Source organism: Pseudorasbora parva, chromosome 9, assembly GCF_024679245.1.
Source record: "Pseudorasbora parva isolate DD20220531a chromosome 9, ASM2467924v1, whole genome shotgun sequence".
In the NCBI taxonomy this organism is placed as follows: Eukaryota; Metazoa; Chordata; class Actinopteri; order Cypriniformes; family Gobionidae; genus Pseudorasbora; species Pseudorasbora parva.
The window spans coordinates 16,477,571-16,493,395 of record NC_090180.1 but is presented as its reverse complement, the minus strand read 5'-3'; the positions used below and the strand labels follow the sequence as shown (position 1 = coordinate 16,493,395).

General features: G+C 35.9%; 1 protein-coding gene across 5 annotated transcripts in view; it reads left to right on the top strand.

Annotated features, from left to right (window-relative positions):
- Window positions 1-15,825, top strand: part of dpp6b (dipeptidyl-peptidase 6b) — a 204,673-nt gene that overhangs the window by 178,243 nt on the left and 10,605 nt on the right. For all 5 annotated transcript variants that reach the window (XM_067454122.1, XM_067454123.1, XM_067454121.1 and 2 more), the window contains 9 exons: window positions 1,451-1,571; window positions 8,582-8,736; window positions 10,130-10,227; window positions 11,647-11,773; window positions 12,034-12,072; window positions 12,188-12,295; window positions 12,388-12,479; window positions 12,624-12,671; window positions 12,747-12,859. In XM_067454122.1, the coding sequence (XP_067310223.1) occupies window positions 1,451-1,571; window positions 8,582-8,736; window positions 10,130-10,227; window positions 11,647-11,773; window positions 12,034-12,072; window positions 12,188-12,295; window positions 12,388-12,479; window positions 12,624-12,671; window positions 12,747-12,859 (901 nt within the window). The remainder of the gene's footprint in view (window positions 1-1,450; window positions 1,572-8,581; window positions 8,737-10,129; window positions 10,228-11,646; window positions 11,774-12,033; window positions 12,073-12,187; window positions 12,296-12,387; window positions 12,480-12,623; window positions 12,672-12,746; window positions 12,860-15,825) is intronic.

Sequence of the window (15,825 nt, the reverse complement as noted above, 5' to 3'; positions counted from 1 at the left end):
AAAGGTTTTTAAGTTTTGAACCACATTTGAAAACCTGAATAAAATGTTCAAGATACAAGGTTGTGTAAATAATTCTTGCATGAGGGAAGGAAATACTCGCCGAATCTCTGATATAAATCCATGACTGTAATGATAAGAATACAATGTTTAAAATCCATTTCAAAACATTCAGAAATATATCAATAGTTTGAGAGTGTGTGGTTAACAGGTCAATTATGTAATTTAATATGTTTCATTGGAGTGAGTTTTATGGTAGGAGTTCTGTTTATATGGTAACTGCGACTTGGCGATTGGTGGATATCTCTTGAGGGTTATGGGTAGTGTAGTTCTTCACCAGGGATTCTTTTAAGTTGAAATCATACTACTTTGCCGGTTTCCACAGAAGTATGAGCTCTTGGTAGCTCTGTCTTAAAAGTTTATACATTATTGCTAATTAAATTTCCGGTAACACTTTAGAATAATAGTCGTTATTAATAGATAACTATGCAGGGAGTAATGCAGGACTAATGAGTAGCACTACATTAACACTTCAGCTACTATTATTAACTAATATAGAAACTAATCGAAACTAATCTAAACTAAGCTAAACTAATCAGTAAGTAACACTGAATTTAGGATAGTTCATAATCAATATACTGACTGAGATGAGCCTCATTAATAACTATTAACTAACTGACCAATCATCACATTATTGTGTCTGAGATGCAATTAATCATATTCTTTACTCTGAATAAAGTCATAAAATTCATCACTAATTACTTAAGTGTTACCGAGTCATTATGCAGGAGCTACTATTGATCTGGACCATTGTTTTAAAGTAGAACGTGGTTTTTCACTTTAAAATAATGGTCCAGATCATCTGAAGTCCTTGAGGAGTTATTGGGTACTTCAGTAATTAGTGATGCATTTTATTACTTTATTCAGAGTAACAAAGGAATTTTTTAAAGAATTAATAGTGATCTAACAATGTTTTCCACTTCAAAATAATGGTCCAGATCACTAGAAGTTCCTGAATAATGACTAGGTAACACTTAAGTATTTAATGATGCATTTAATGACCACATTGAGAGTAAAAAAAGAAAGTTTCTCAAATCTCAGACATGCTAATGTTGTGATTAGTAATTAGTAATTCTTTATAATGTTTCATTGTTACCTATTAGTTATTAGTGAGGCCAGTCTCATTCAGTTACTATTAATTACCTAATAAGGAACTATCTTAGTCCTGAATTTAATGTTACTTACTGATTAGTTTGTTTCTATATTAGTTAATAATAGTAGCTGAAGTGTTAATGTAGTGCTACTCATTAGTCCTGCATAGTTATCTATTAATAACGGACCATTATTCTAAAGTGTTACCTAATTTTCTTTTAAAGAAAATGAATGGGATTTTTACATCTGTTAAGGCTTGACATGGTCTTCTTTACAATCATTTGTTTTTCTTTCCTGACAGATTTTCATCTTTGAGAATAACATCTACTACAAAGCGCAAGTGAACAGCGTACCAATCCGCCTGGTTTCCACAGGAAGTCCGGGGGTTATATTTAATGGACTTGCTGACTGGCTCTATGAAGGTAAAGCCCATAAGCATGAATAATAAAAAACGCCAGAGGTGCGCATGTCTGTAATAAAAGAGCAGAAGGGATTGTGAGTGTCTGTTGTGTAGTTTGGGGGGAAGATCTGTTTATTTTTACATATTGCATTTGTAGGTCTGATCCACTCGTTTTTTTTAAATCTAAACTACATTGCTGAAATACTACTTTGCTCATAATTTTGTGATCGTTATGATCATCAAACTGTTCATCTTTGATAAAATGGGCATAAACGATATGGAAATATATTCCACAAGATGAAATAGTAACAGAATTCACACCAAAGTGCATAGATATAATAGTTATAATAATAATTATCACTATTTATAATATTGTAACATGCAGTATTATATAAACAATATGTTTTGAACTGGATACTTTTTATTTTATTATATATGTTTATTTATATATATGTTATTTTATATTATGATTTATTGAGCATGTAAAAGTAAAGTTCATCTGGTTTGTTTCAGGATTGTTTCTTGGTCTTAATTGTGGACACCAAACTTGTTGATGCACTAAACATCGTTGCAATGAAGAATAGTTATTGTAAATTGTTTGAGAAATTTGATCTAAACTGCAGGATGTGAACAGCAGATGTTCACAAAAAAAAAATCTTTCAACACACCTTAGTGTTAGGGGTTAACAGCTTATGACCCAAGACATTGTGGTGAAGAATGAAGACGAAGAGTCAGGAGTGCAATTAATTAAAGAAAAATATACTTAAGAATAGTTTGCAGTTTCTACAGCAGAAGCCAGCTTCAAGTCTCACAGGGAGTTCGTAGGCCGCGCTCCCTCTCTCACCATCTCGTTGCCCCGCCCTTTTGTTCATACAATTGTAAAAGCAGTTATACCCTTTTCCAGGGCTATCCACATCATTACTGCAATGTGGATGCTTCTGATTGGCTCAGAGAAAATGCACAGTCATGGTAAATTTGATTAAAGGACAACTCCGGTGAATTTTTATGTTTATCTTGATCATTATATCTTTGTGAGTACAGTCTATAGAAAGAAAAAAAATGAACCAGATTGGTGCTTGCAACGCGAAGTTATTACAGTTAATGCCCAGAGCCCCCCCGCTAAAACGGCAGCTTTGGGGGCATAAATGTAAAGGGTGTCTTTGTGCCTCAACACACACAAAATGCAATTAAAATGTCTGTCCAACATGAACCAGTCCCTTACATGACAACGAGATGAGTTTAGCCACTTAGCCATTGTTTAAATTCACCTAAACAGTGTGTTAGACAGCTAGCTGTATCTCGTGCTGAAGTCCCGGGGGGACTCAGCGGTAGCCGGAAAAAAGGCAGTCCAGTTGGGAAGAGCGTCGTGTGTGTGAAGCACAATTATTTTATTAGGCTACCTCACATCTTTCCTCAAGCCGGGTGTGCCCAAATGGAAGGATAAATAAAGTTTACATTACCTCCACAGTGGTTGCACCCGTCTTTAATCACAGAATGGCATTTTTCAACCGGCCCGGCTGTGTTGTGTCTGTGTAAGTTAGTCAAGTGTTCGCTGCAAATTTTCACAATTTGGAAAGGCACAAACGCGAACCATTTCTACTTCACTTGTGAGCCCGATCGGATCATCACTCTATTGATGTCCGGTTCACAAACGAATCATATTTTTTAACTGGTTCTTTTTAGTGAACCAGGCGAACAAGTTCACCAAATCGGACTGAATCATTCTAAACGGTTCGCTTCTCAAATCAGCGCTGATCACACAAGTTACTTTAGTTACTCACTTTCTGACATGAGTGACAGTCCCTCCGAATAAAAATAAACTAATCTCTTGAATTATATGTTGTAAATCCAACCGTTCACTGAACTGAATCATGTTTTGCTGAGAGATCTGATGAACTCACGAGCAGCTGATACTGAGCATGTGCGTGTTACTGAACGTTCCAGATCAGCAGGACAGAATCGAAAACCGTTTCTCTCGGACACGTTCTTTACTGAGAACCGTCGAGCCGATGAGCAGAGCCTCTTCATACACACGATGCTCTTCCCCACTGGACTATTTTTCCGGCTACAACGGAGTTCCAAATACACACTTTAGAAAACTAGAAACAATCAGTGGTTCTCTTAGGTAAAATCATAACTGGAAAGAATCATTATAATAATATAGGAAGATACATATTGATTAAGGCTTCGATAATTAATTTAATTAGGATATATATATATATATATATATATATATATATATATATATATATATATATAAATAAATAAATAAATAAATATATATATATATATATATATATATAAATATATATACACACACACACGTACACACGTTTGTTTTGTGACATATGGGGACATTCCATAGGCGTAATGCTTTTAAAGTGTACAAACTGTATTTTCTATTCCCTTACACTGCCCCTGTACCTAAACCTACCCATCACAGGAAACATTCTGCATTTTTACTTTGTAAAAAAACTCATCCTGTATGATATTATTAGCATTTTGAAAAGTGAGGACATGGCCAATGTCCTCATATTTCACCCTCTCCTTGTAATACCTGTCATACCCATGTCATTATACACATTTGTGTCCTCATATGTCACAAAAACATACACACACACACACACACACACACACACACACACACACACACACACACACACACACACACACACACACACACACACACACACACACACAGCCCTGGCTCATGATTTGCACAGTATGATGAAGAAAAAAAAGAAAAACAACAAGGCTTTTTACTTATATATTTTTACTTCAATAATGTGATGTGTATGCCAGGCAATTATCTAGATATTTCATCTGGAATAAATTGGAAAGTGCCGTTAATTGTGGAGAAGTACTGCTCCAACTGAAACACTGTTGGATAAAACTGATGTGACCTTGATGAAATAAATCGAAAAGAAATTAATTTTAGAGGCAGAGCAAGTAATTACATTCACAATGATTTACACTGAGGAATAATTCACAATATAAGACCAGGAGCCAGTTGCATAAACAGCTCTTATGTTAAGACTTTGTCTTAAGTACTAGTATGACCAACTAGCAGTGACTGAAGGGGCAATCAGTCTTACTTTTTAGTATCAAATTAGACCAATCTACTTTTTTATTTAACTGACTCGAAACCATTATGAACAGTCTTAAAGAAAAAAAAAAGTGATGACTATCCTGTAAGACTAGTCTTAGCAGTCTATGCAACCGGCCCCAGGAATATACGTGACCTGTGCTGGCAAAATGAGTTGGAATGAGCAAGTTCTCAAAAATTAGTTATTTTCCAAAATTCTCTATTAAAAACCCTTCAAAAAGATGCATGATTTGTTTGAATCGAACAAAAACGGATAGAGAAAGTCGATAGTCAGCAAAGTTACGTTTTCAGAAGATTCCAAAACAATCACCCAGCAACCATACCTTACAATCCCAGGTAATAACACCAAATTTGGCACACATCAAGTCAACACCAGATATCTATAGGAAAAATATATATTCAACTTTGTTTTCCATGATACCACAATTATTTGATTAACATTAATGAAACAGACAGCCTATATTAATGATTTTTTTTTTGTGCAAACCTCAAAATCGACTCAATTGTTTTGCCTGTAGCTCGAAATTATCGTGTGCACATTCCGACTCCTTTAGCCAGCATGGGTCAGATGTATTTAGAAGTAATAGGGACAGTTTGGATTTCATATTGATTGGATTTCATGTTTCTCATTGGATTTCATATAATAAAAAAATCTATTTTTATTATTATTCCTTTATTTAACCAGGGGAAATCATATTGAGACTCAGATTGAGTCTCTTTTTCAAATGATCCCTGGCCAAGAAAGGCAGCACTTAAAAATGTATCAGCACCTCATAAACCATGCAACACTTAACAAGGACAAAAGTTAAATACAACAACAAACAAAATATGACACAATAACATAACCAGAACAGGCAGAAAACAAAAACAAAACAGCAGCCTATGTACAATCACACTTATAGTTGAAGGTTTCTGTGACATATAATTTGTAAATCATTAAGTGGAATTATAGTGCCTAGCTTCAACTGCAAAGCATTTCAGGTTGAAGGGGCATTGTAACGGAAGGCAATTTTACCAAATTCAGATTGTCCCTTCAAATCATGCATCATTCACACCACTGTGTTCATGTTTTTCTATCCCACGGGGACTTCAACTTGTCTGGCTATCACCAGACAAAGCTCAGTCTTTTAAGATTGAACATTGGTCTGGGTAGTCTGCTCTGTATTTTCTACTGCACCAGAGGTGTGATCAACTGGGCATAGTTCAAATGACTCTGTACGCAATTGGATAGTCCTTCAACCAATCAGACCACAAGAGGCGTTGATCAATAAGCATAATTCAACTGAATATGTATGCAATTGGATAGTCAATCAGACCAACGATCCATCACTTCTCTATCCGTCATCGTGCTAAACCCGCCAATAGCACGCCAGGTGGATAAGCTGGTTTGTTATTGGTTCCCAAAAATTTGTAGTGGAAGCGGGATAGAAAAATACAAAATAATATGAAATCAAATCGGCGGCAAATCAGGCTGGGGTTTGCACACTGACTCATAAAGACACGTGTCACTGTGGGGACATAAATCGAAGTCCCCATGAGGAAACCAGCTTATAAATCATACAGAATTCGTTTTTTTGAAAATCTAAAAATACAGAAAGTCTTGCGTGACGTGTAGGTTTAGGGGTAGGGTTAGTGTAAGGGGATAGAATACACAGTTTGTACAGTACAAACCATTACTATGGCTATGGAGAGTCCTCACAAAAATATTAAACCGTTTGTGTGTGTTTGTGTGTGATGGTCTGTACTTACGAATTGAGTTAAAGCAGGTCAGCAGCATCTCATTTATCATATCAGACCTCTTCATCAGGGTGTGTGTTGCTGACTTTTGGTACTGCCACCAAAATCCATCAAGCAGTTTGAAACTGCGCTGCATCTGTAGCACCAGGAGTCATTCACATGAATATGGATATCACTCCCACAGCTGCGAGTGATAATACTCCTCATGTCCTCTCTAAAAACACGCACAACCCTCCACTTGGCTTTACCCAGACTCCACATATGATTTACCGCTTTCATTTCCCTTCATTTGTGGCTTGTAATAAGAATGTTATTTTAAGCTCGTTGGGGGTGATAAACTTGGTGCAGTTATTTTTTTATATTTTTTATAAAGTGCGTACAGCCAAAGACACTTTTTGAAATGCGTTTTCAAAGCATTAGAGACTAAACAATATTATATAACATTAATCACAAAATAGCTTATGCAGATTATATAAATATTTATCAGTTAATGTTCTCAGTTCTGTATTTCTGTCATTCCTGCTGTTCGGGGGCACATTGGCTTCAGGTTTGTTTGTGACGCATGCTGCCCAGTAATTGGTTTTATCCTAAATTAATTTCTCTGTCTGAGGCTATACTTCACGGGTTCGTTTGCCCATATAATCTTTAAGCTATTAAGGTTAAACATATTCGGCTGGCTAGCCGCAGTGGAGGGGCTTGAGGAAGCAGCTTCAACTCAAGCTTAAATATACTCCCCCAGTGGGACTACTAATGCTTAGAAGATGAGTCTGGTAGCAAGAGGTGGAGGGATGTCAAAACAGCTGACACCGGAGCAAGATGAATGGCTACTTATATGCTCTGGCAGTTAATTGAAAGATTTGATAGTTTCACTCCTCCTGAAATTATGCGTAGGAATTTCACTTAGTCCCATGCTTTAATACAACTTCTGATTATTCTCTACTGTGTAAAGATCTCTACTGCCATCCTGTGGTTTCACATTTCATGACAGCTAGCATTTTATCAGAACAGACCAGAGAAAACTTTAAGAGATAGTTAACTCAAAATTTTAAATTCTGTCATATTTTACTGTGTTCATTGGTGGAACATGAATGAAGATATTTTGAAGAATGTTCAAGCTGCTCCTTTCCATTTAACAAAAGGGGGAATATTAATATATGATTCAAAACAACTGTTTGATGATGTTTTGATGGTATTCACTTCAGTTGTATGGAAATTAATATAACAAAAACGTTTTTTGGTAATTGAAATAAAGCTGAATATTGAATATATCAATATTGAATGAAAAACTTAAATAAACTGAAACAAAATAAGCTACAACTGAAGCTGAAATAAAAATAAGTTGGACATAGTGCATAAACAATTTTTAAAATTGAAATTGAAATAAAAAACTGAAAATATAAAAGTATCTCATTCAAAATATTAATGAATACTAAAATAACTGCCTGTAAACTCATTTCTTATTTTGGTGTTTTACAGAAAACCTTTGTAACATAAATTTAAATCAACTTCAAATAAAATCATCCATTTTCATTATTAGATACATTTTTCCATAGTGTAACGGTTAGTGTCATGAGCACAGGTGCTCATGTGGGTCATTTCAGCATCTGGGCTTATTCATTCATTTCTCTTTAAACAGCTTAAAAAATAGGCTGTTGTTTTTAATGCCACAGTTTGTATAAGAATTTATGAAAATATCTTAAATAAGGCCAATTGTTGCAACATATTTTTTTTTTTTTTTATCAGCAACGTCAGTGTTCTTCTTTTCTAGTCTGGTTACATAATGGCTTAATAAGCTTTAGGGGTCCAGTTTACAGTTACAGGAAGTCATATTATATATTCTCTATAGCCTGACGGCTGTGCTGTTCCTCCTCCATCTCACAGGCTGTCAGCTTTATAGAGTGATGGATGAGACTCCCGAGGCAGGCGCCTAAAGGCAAATGGATGTGATAAATCACGCAGGCTGTTTTTGCACATGTTGCAGTTATGTATTTTGCAGAGTGCCCTCTGTCTCTGTTTGGTTGAAAGGAAATGTAATCCTTTAACACGTATTAGAGGTTATGGATCTGACAGAGATACGGTCACTATGCAACAGAGCTTTTCAGGACATGCGTCACTTTTTTCATAGGACAATGCTTCCTAAAGCTTCAGTTTTGTGTTTAATGCACGTGTTCATTTGCTTGTGCTTGCAGAGGAGATCTTCCAGAATCACATCGCTCACTGGTGGTCACCAGATGGTCTCAGACTGGCATATGCCACCATCAATGACACTCTGGTGCCCAAGATGGAGATACCCATGTTCACAAGCACACTGTATCCCAGCGGACAGGAGTACCGCTACCCTAAAGTAAATCTCTGCACTTTCTTTTTATGGTTAAACCAAGGATTGATTATTCCTCACTGTGTTTTCTAGTGTCACTGTGACCTTGAAATGGGGTCTGATCGGTGTCCTAATTGTGATATTTAAAGGGTTATTTTACCCAACCAAAATGACAATTCTGTCGCCATTTACTCGTATATATTTACAAATTTGATGGTAAAAGTAATCCATATGAATCAAACCAGTTAGTCCAAGTCTTTAGAGATGTGATCGTTTCATATGATGGACATATTTAGTTTAGGGTTTTATTCAGACATAGACACTGATTAATCCACATGCATGGAGCTTATCAAAATCTATATATGAATACATGTTTAGATCGATACAATACACTGATTCTGAATTTGATCTTAAGATGTATATAGTATGGTTAATGTGAGATTTAAAAGTAACTTTGGGATCCAGCCATATAAAGCCCAAATTCAGAGTAGATCAATGTCTGTATAAAGAAGAACAGAAGAGTGTGAAACTAAGGGAAGAGCATTAATGAAAATAGAAAAAAAGAAGAGGACCCGTTGTTTGGCCCTGTGGTAGTCATCTTTTTTTTAAATAAATAAGTCAGATTATATTCCTTGAATAACAACTTTGTTTTCTGTTATATAAATAAGAGTTAAACCAAAATAAAATATTTTGAGATAACCAGTGTTGATGTTGCAAAAACCATCTTTTATGAAATAGAAACAGCTATATACAGTGGGGCAAAAAAGTATTTAGTCAGCCACTAATTGTGCAAGTTCTCCCACTTAAAAAGATGAGAGAGGCCTGTAATTTTTATTATTGGTACATTTTTAACTATAACCTCTGTCAGTGCCAACAAAGGGTATATAACAAAGTATTGAGATGAACTTCAGTTATTGACAAAATACTTATTTTCCACCATAATTAAAAGCTTTAAAAATCAGACACAATGTGATTTTTTTTTTCTCATTCTGTCTCTCATAGTTGAATTGTACCTATGATGAAAATTACAGCCCTCTTTCATCTTTTTAAGTGGGAGAACCTGTACAATTGGTGGCTGACTAAATACCCCAGATCTACATTAAACAGTAGTGTCAATGTCCAGCTTAATTCAGTTCAGTTTGGTTCTCATCCAGTAGTGTCAGTGCAGTCAATAATATTGCTGAATATTAAGTGCCCCCAATAGAGCAAGCCAAAGGCGACAGTGGCAAAGAAATCCAGACTCCATCTATGACAGAAATGAAGAACAAACCTTGGGAGAAACCAGGCTCAGTTGGGGAACCAGTTCTTCTCTGGCCAGATGAATGAACATTGTGTGATAATGATTCCAGGCTGCATTAGAAATGATTGCAGACTTTTCTTTTGGGTTTTGGGTGAATAATGACTGAATGGCTCTCTGCAGGCCGGGGAGGAGAATCCTGATATCTATTTGTCAGTGGTGAGTCTGAACGGCCCTTTACACACAGTGAGGATGAGGAAACCAGAGGATCCCAGAATCAGGTGAAGATATGCCAGTGACCACACAACAAGATGCATATTTAATAACTTTATCTGTTGCTTCAGTCAAGTTTACGATGGCCCGAATAGTATTTGGACCCTTAAAAATGTATGAATGTTAGTTTTTGCATTATAAAACATAGCCAAGAGACATCTAACAAATGATACTATAACCTTTAAAACTAACTTTTCTGGGTCATCCATGACTGTTAAACAGCTGGTGTAACATTTAAAAACCATAAAGTGTCATATATTTTATCACAATACCTTATATTTGATCTAAAATACAGTAATATTGTCGAAATTTTAAATAACTTTTTTTCTATTTGAATATATTTTAAAATGTAATTTATTTCTGAGATGGTCATTTGTTTGCCCATGGGCATGCTGGTCTGAAAACAAAGTGTGTTCAGGTGGGTTGTTGGCGCGTTGCTATTTTGAGGCAACTGAAACTTGTTCTTTAAAGGGCGCATTAGTAATACACACTTTTAGGCGTGTGCACAACACATCGTACACTCTGCTTATTAGACACAGGAGCACACAAACATTTTTAAATATTACAAATAAAATTATTTCTCTCTGGAAAGCGTTCAGTCTTTCCGCTCAGAAATTCAGGCATGAACATAGTGAATAGCCATGATGCAAAGAGCAACTGGCTTTTAAAGGGAATGGAAGATGAGACTCTGACTGGTTTATTGCACGTTGCGCCCAAAACACACCCATGACTCATTAAGAGAATAGGTACTGCCCTTTAAGACCATGCTCCTGATGTGCCAAGCGTTTTTTCTGTCGCTAAACTAGCGGATCCGGAAAAGTGGATTCGGACAACCATTAAGTGCACTTGCGCCATGTTCTTCAGACCGTGTGCACAGATTGTAAAAATAGGGCCCTTGATCCTTCAGAAATCATACTAATATCTAATATGCTGATTTGCAAGAAACATTTCTTATTATTATCAAATAGTTGTGTTGCTTACTGTTTTTGTGGAAATCATGAAACTGTTTTTACATTTTTTTCAGGATTTTTTAATGAATAGAAAATTCTACAAAAAATAAAATTGTCTGTTTAATGTGTACTTGCAGAATAAATGTTTGTTTGGTTTTTCATAAAAAAATAAATTACTGACCCCAAATTGTAGAAGAATACTGCATCTATTTAGCAAACTTTGTAAACAAGCTGCAGTCAGACTAATGGACGGCATTACTTGGCTTGAATAGCTAAATCATTGGCTAAAGAGAAAATCTCTTTGAAGCATTTTGGAAATGAGCCAATGAACAAAATGGGATTTTTTTTTTTTAAATATATAAACACATTTATCCACAAAACTTGTACACAGACACACATTTGACACTTTAAAAATAAATAAAATAAGTGTGTTATTAAATAACTTTAATAAGTGTTTTAACTATCATCTCAATGCAGGAAAGAGTACTACATCACCATGGTGAAGTGGGCGACCAGCACCAAACTAGCAGTAAACTGGCTGAACCGAGCGCAGAACAACTCCATCCTGACCTTATGTGAAGCCACCACAGGAATCTGCACCAAGGTACCATCTGATATAGCAAACAATCTTAATTATCAAGTCATTAAGACTATAAAAGGACACAAATGGAAGGATGTGAATTACGAAGTGACCTTTCATTTTCCGGAAAAGTGTATGTGTAACAGCGCCTATTGTTACATCCAAATGCATGTCAGTTAAATGAAAGAAAAGATTAGGCAAATGCTTTGGTTCTATATAAAGGACTTTGTCACACAATGGGAGACACAGAAAAAAAAAACAATAATCTTCCGGTGTGTTTTCAGAAACATGAAGATGAAAGTGACAGCTGGCTTCACAGACAGGTGAGTCACGCATCACGCGGCGTCTCAGAGCGCAGACACGTACGGTGTGTGGGATGTGTGTGTAAGGGGCGCTGCTCAAATGTTCGCTGATGGGAAGATGTGAATCTCTCTGCAGAATGAACCCCCGCTGTTCTCCAGAGACGGTTTCAGGTTGTTCTTCACCCGAGCCGTTCCACAGGGGGGCCGAGGGAAGTTCTTCCACATATCCATGTCCACTTCCCAGGTAAGCTGTCACTGAGAACCTATCACGCTACTTAAAAAGGTTTAACAGCACATTAAATGTAAGAAGTGACTTGCTGTTGTCGTCTCTTTAAGCCTAACAGCAGCGCAGACACGCTACAGTCCCTGACGTCAGGAGACTGGGACGTGACGCAGATTTTAGCCTACAACGAGGACACCAAACTTGTGTAAGCATGTGATCAGCAGCATAAAAAATTCTGTCCATATTTTCTGTCAAAATCTTAAAATGTCACATTAAAATAAAAAATATGCCATTATCTGCTTTTGTAATACATTAAGAATAGATGTCTGTGACAACAATGTCTTTGCAGATACTTTCTGAGTACAGAAGACGACGCAAGACGGCGACACCTCTACAGGTATGATAAATGGTGTGACACTCAGCCAAGTGTTTACAAGCATCGCACTGATGCCGTCCGTGTGTTGTGTTTTAGTGCCAACACCACAGGATCCTTCAACCGCCAATGTCTTTCCTGTGAATCCAGCTGTGGTTACGTCAGTGGATCGTTCAGTCCAGATGCCAACAACTTCCTTCTCAACTGCAAAGGTTTCATGTTGTTTTCTATGCAAACATCTGTAAATATCTTTTCTTACACTTATAGAGTGCAACGATGCCTGTCCACATAGTACCGGTAGTATTTTTAAAAATGTCTTTGTTAAATAGTTACAAGACATGGACCAAAGCAACCAGTTACAAGGTGGATGGAATGTGTTAGTTTTAGGCCCTGCAAATGTATCTACACAATCACACACACTGTTTTTAAATCAGTAGTTTTATATTTTAATATTTTTTAATTTATGTAATTTCCAATGCTTCTGGGATTGGAATCAAAACACTGAATCAAAAGTTTGAGTCGAAGCAAAAAATATTTGAAAATCTGACAAAAAGTCACAAAACTATATGTAATGGCTTTAATGAGGAAGCTCAATCCCAGGACAATTCCAGAAGCATTGGAAATGAGAAATTAATAACTATAAATATAAAACTACTGATGTCTGTATACACATATATTTGTAGGGCTTAAAACAAACTTTTTGCCACAGAAGCCAATGGCTGTGGACTCTTAAAAAAAAAAAACTGTCCAAAAATATTTTTGTACCACCGTTTTGCGTTCACTTACGGCATAACCGGCCATGTTTACTGGGATACTCGCCGAGACGGGCATTTTTAATTTTGAGTGAATTTATTCATTCAAGTGCAGGAAGACATGAAATAGAGCTCAACTTTGCGCACTGTCTTGCGGCTTTCAGGGCATGCGCTTCAGATGTTTAAACTTCCCATTCACGTGTTCCAGCACTTGAATATTTCCATTGGAAAGGCTAAAATTTTGATGATGATGCAGCACTGACCAGTCAACTGTACGGAGCGTCGTTCATGTTTGTTCACATTCATGTTATCACTAAAATTCAACAAAATTTTACCGGCCAACTGGCGACACTGTTTCCTGTTCGCACCAACACTAATTTTTACTCGCATTTGGTGTGTGAGTTTTACTCGCATTTGAGTGTTTATTTTACGCCCTGTATATGGTTTATGAGGACACAAATGTGTATAATGACATGGGTGTTACAATGTAAACATGGTTTATAAGGACACTTCCTGTGTCCTTAAAACTTAACAGCTTAAAAAAATTCAAAAGGTTTTATGTGATTTTTTATGAAATGTGAAGTTTAGGAGTAGGTTAGTGTAGGGGAATAAAATATACGGTTTGTACATTATAAAACCCATTACGCCTATGGAGAGTCTCCGTAAACCACATATTCAAGAAGTGGGTGTGTGGTCCAGGTAAACATAATGTCCATGATAACATTTGTTGGTCCCCATGAAGAAAACAGCTTATAACTCATACTAAATTGTGTTTTTTTGAAAATGCAGTAAGTTTTGTGGGATGCAGTAGGTTTAGGGGTATGTTTAGTGTAAGGGGATAGAAAATATAGTACAGTATAACAATCATTATGTCCATGCTATGGAAAGATAAAGCATGAAATCATGTGAGTGTGTGTAAGTAGTTTGAGAGTTTAGGTAGACTGTTACATCATTTTCAGTGCTTCATGGGATTGGGTAAACGCTTATTTTGGCATGATTTGCCATTCGCTATTCTCTGATTGGTGGATTTCCATGCAGAATCATGGGATTGTTAATGTGAAGTAATGTGAACAGATCGCCTTTAAAGTTACTGATAAAGTTATCAGTTTAGAAGTTATCAATAAAACTCAATTCCCCTGTCGAGATTTTGCACTCTATTAAATAGTTCTCTGGAATACATTTTGACTGGTTACAATCTCCTATATTTCTGGTTTTGTATTTCATATCCTTCCGTACATAATCAAATAGTTACTCTAAGTAGTATTTCACAAGAATTTTTGTTTTGTTTGATAAGTAGGCTATTAATGTAATATGTGGGGTCATCACTGCAAAATTTCAAGCTCCTGATATTTGACCGTTGACTAAAAAGCATAATGTTTTGTCCACATTTTAGTTTATTGAAACAGATCAAACCACAATAATAGTTCAGCAATACGTACTAATAGACCGGAAAGAAAATCCAATGTAAAGTCAGTGTTTCATTTTTAGTTTTTTTCCTAAATCTGTTAGATACTAGTTTCTTATTTTGTCAAAGCACACTGCCGAGTGTTTGGCTCGGTGACTCTCACTGATCTAAATGTGTTAGTCATGACATCATTACCCTGCTGTGTGTTTTATCAACAATAAAGCGTGGTTGCCATGGTCACTGATCTGTTTAGCGGGCTCTGATGAGCACAAGGAAAGGTCAGTGTTATTAAGGAGATGAAGTAGAGCAGAGCCTTATGGTCATTCACACAGACCTCAGCAAAGAAACATTGACTTCTTGTAAATTCTGTTAAATGGTCCCACCTGTTGTGTGGATCAAATCGTGCATTGGGTCTGTTTTAGGTGCTGTATTCTAATTTCAGTTATCCTGGAACATATTGTCACATTCAAAAACAAAATGTCACTCTAGTTCACGTTTAAGTGATGTTAATCACAGGTAATCACAGATAAGTTCCTGAAACTTTAATTATACTAAACTATGGAAGCTTGTTTCTGCCACAGAATACAAAATAAAAAAGATCATTTTCTCTCGATCTCATGATATAAACTCACAATTCTGAGAAAAGGCAGTCATTTTATTCCATGTCGGAAACAAGCTGCCATATTAAATTGATCAAAAGTGACAGTAAAAAATGTATAATGTTACATTGTTACATTAGTTATGTTACACACAATGTTAGATTTATATTTTAAATAAATGCTTTTCTTTTGAACTTTCTATCCATCAAAGAATCAAATAAATGTATCACGGTTTCCACAAAAATATTAATCAGCATTTATTTTCTACATTGATAGTGATAAGAATGTTTCTTGAGCAGCAAATCAGCATATTGGAATGATTTCTGAAGGATCATGCGACTGCATTAATTGGATTTACTAGAGGTCATCAACCAAAATATTAAGAATATCATGATATAAATGTTGATGTATGCACATGATAC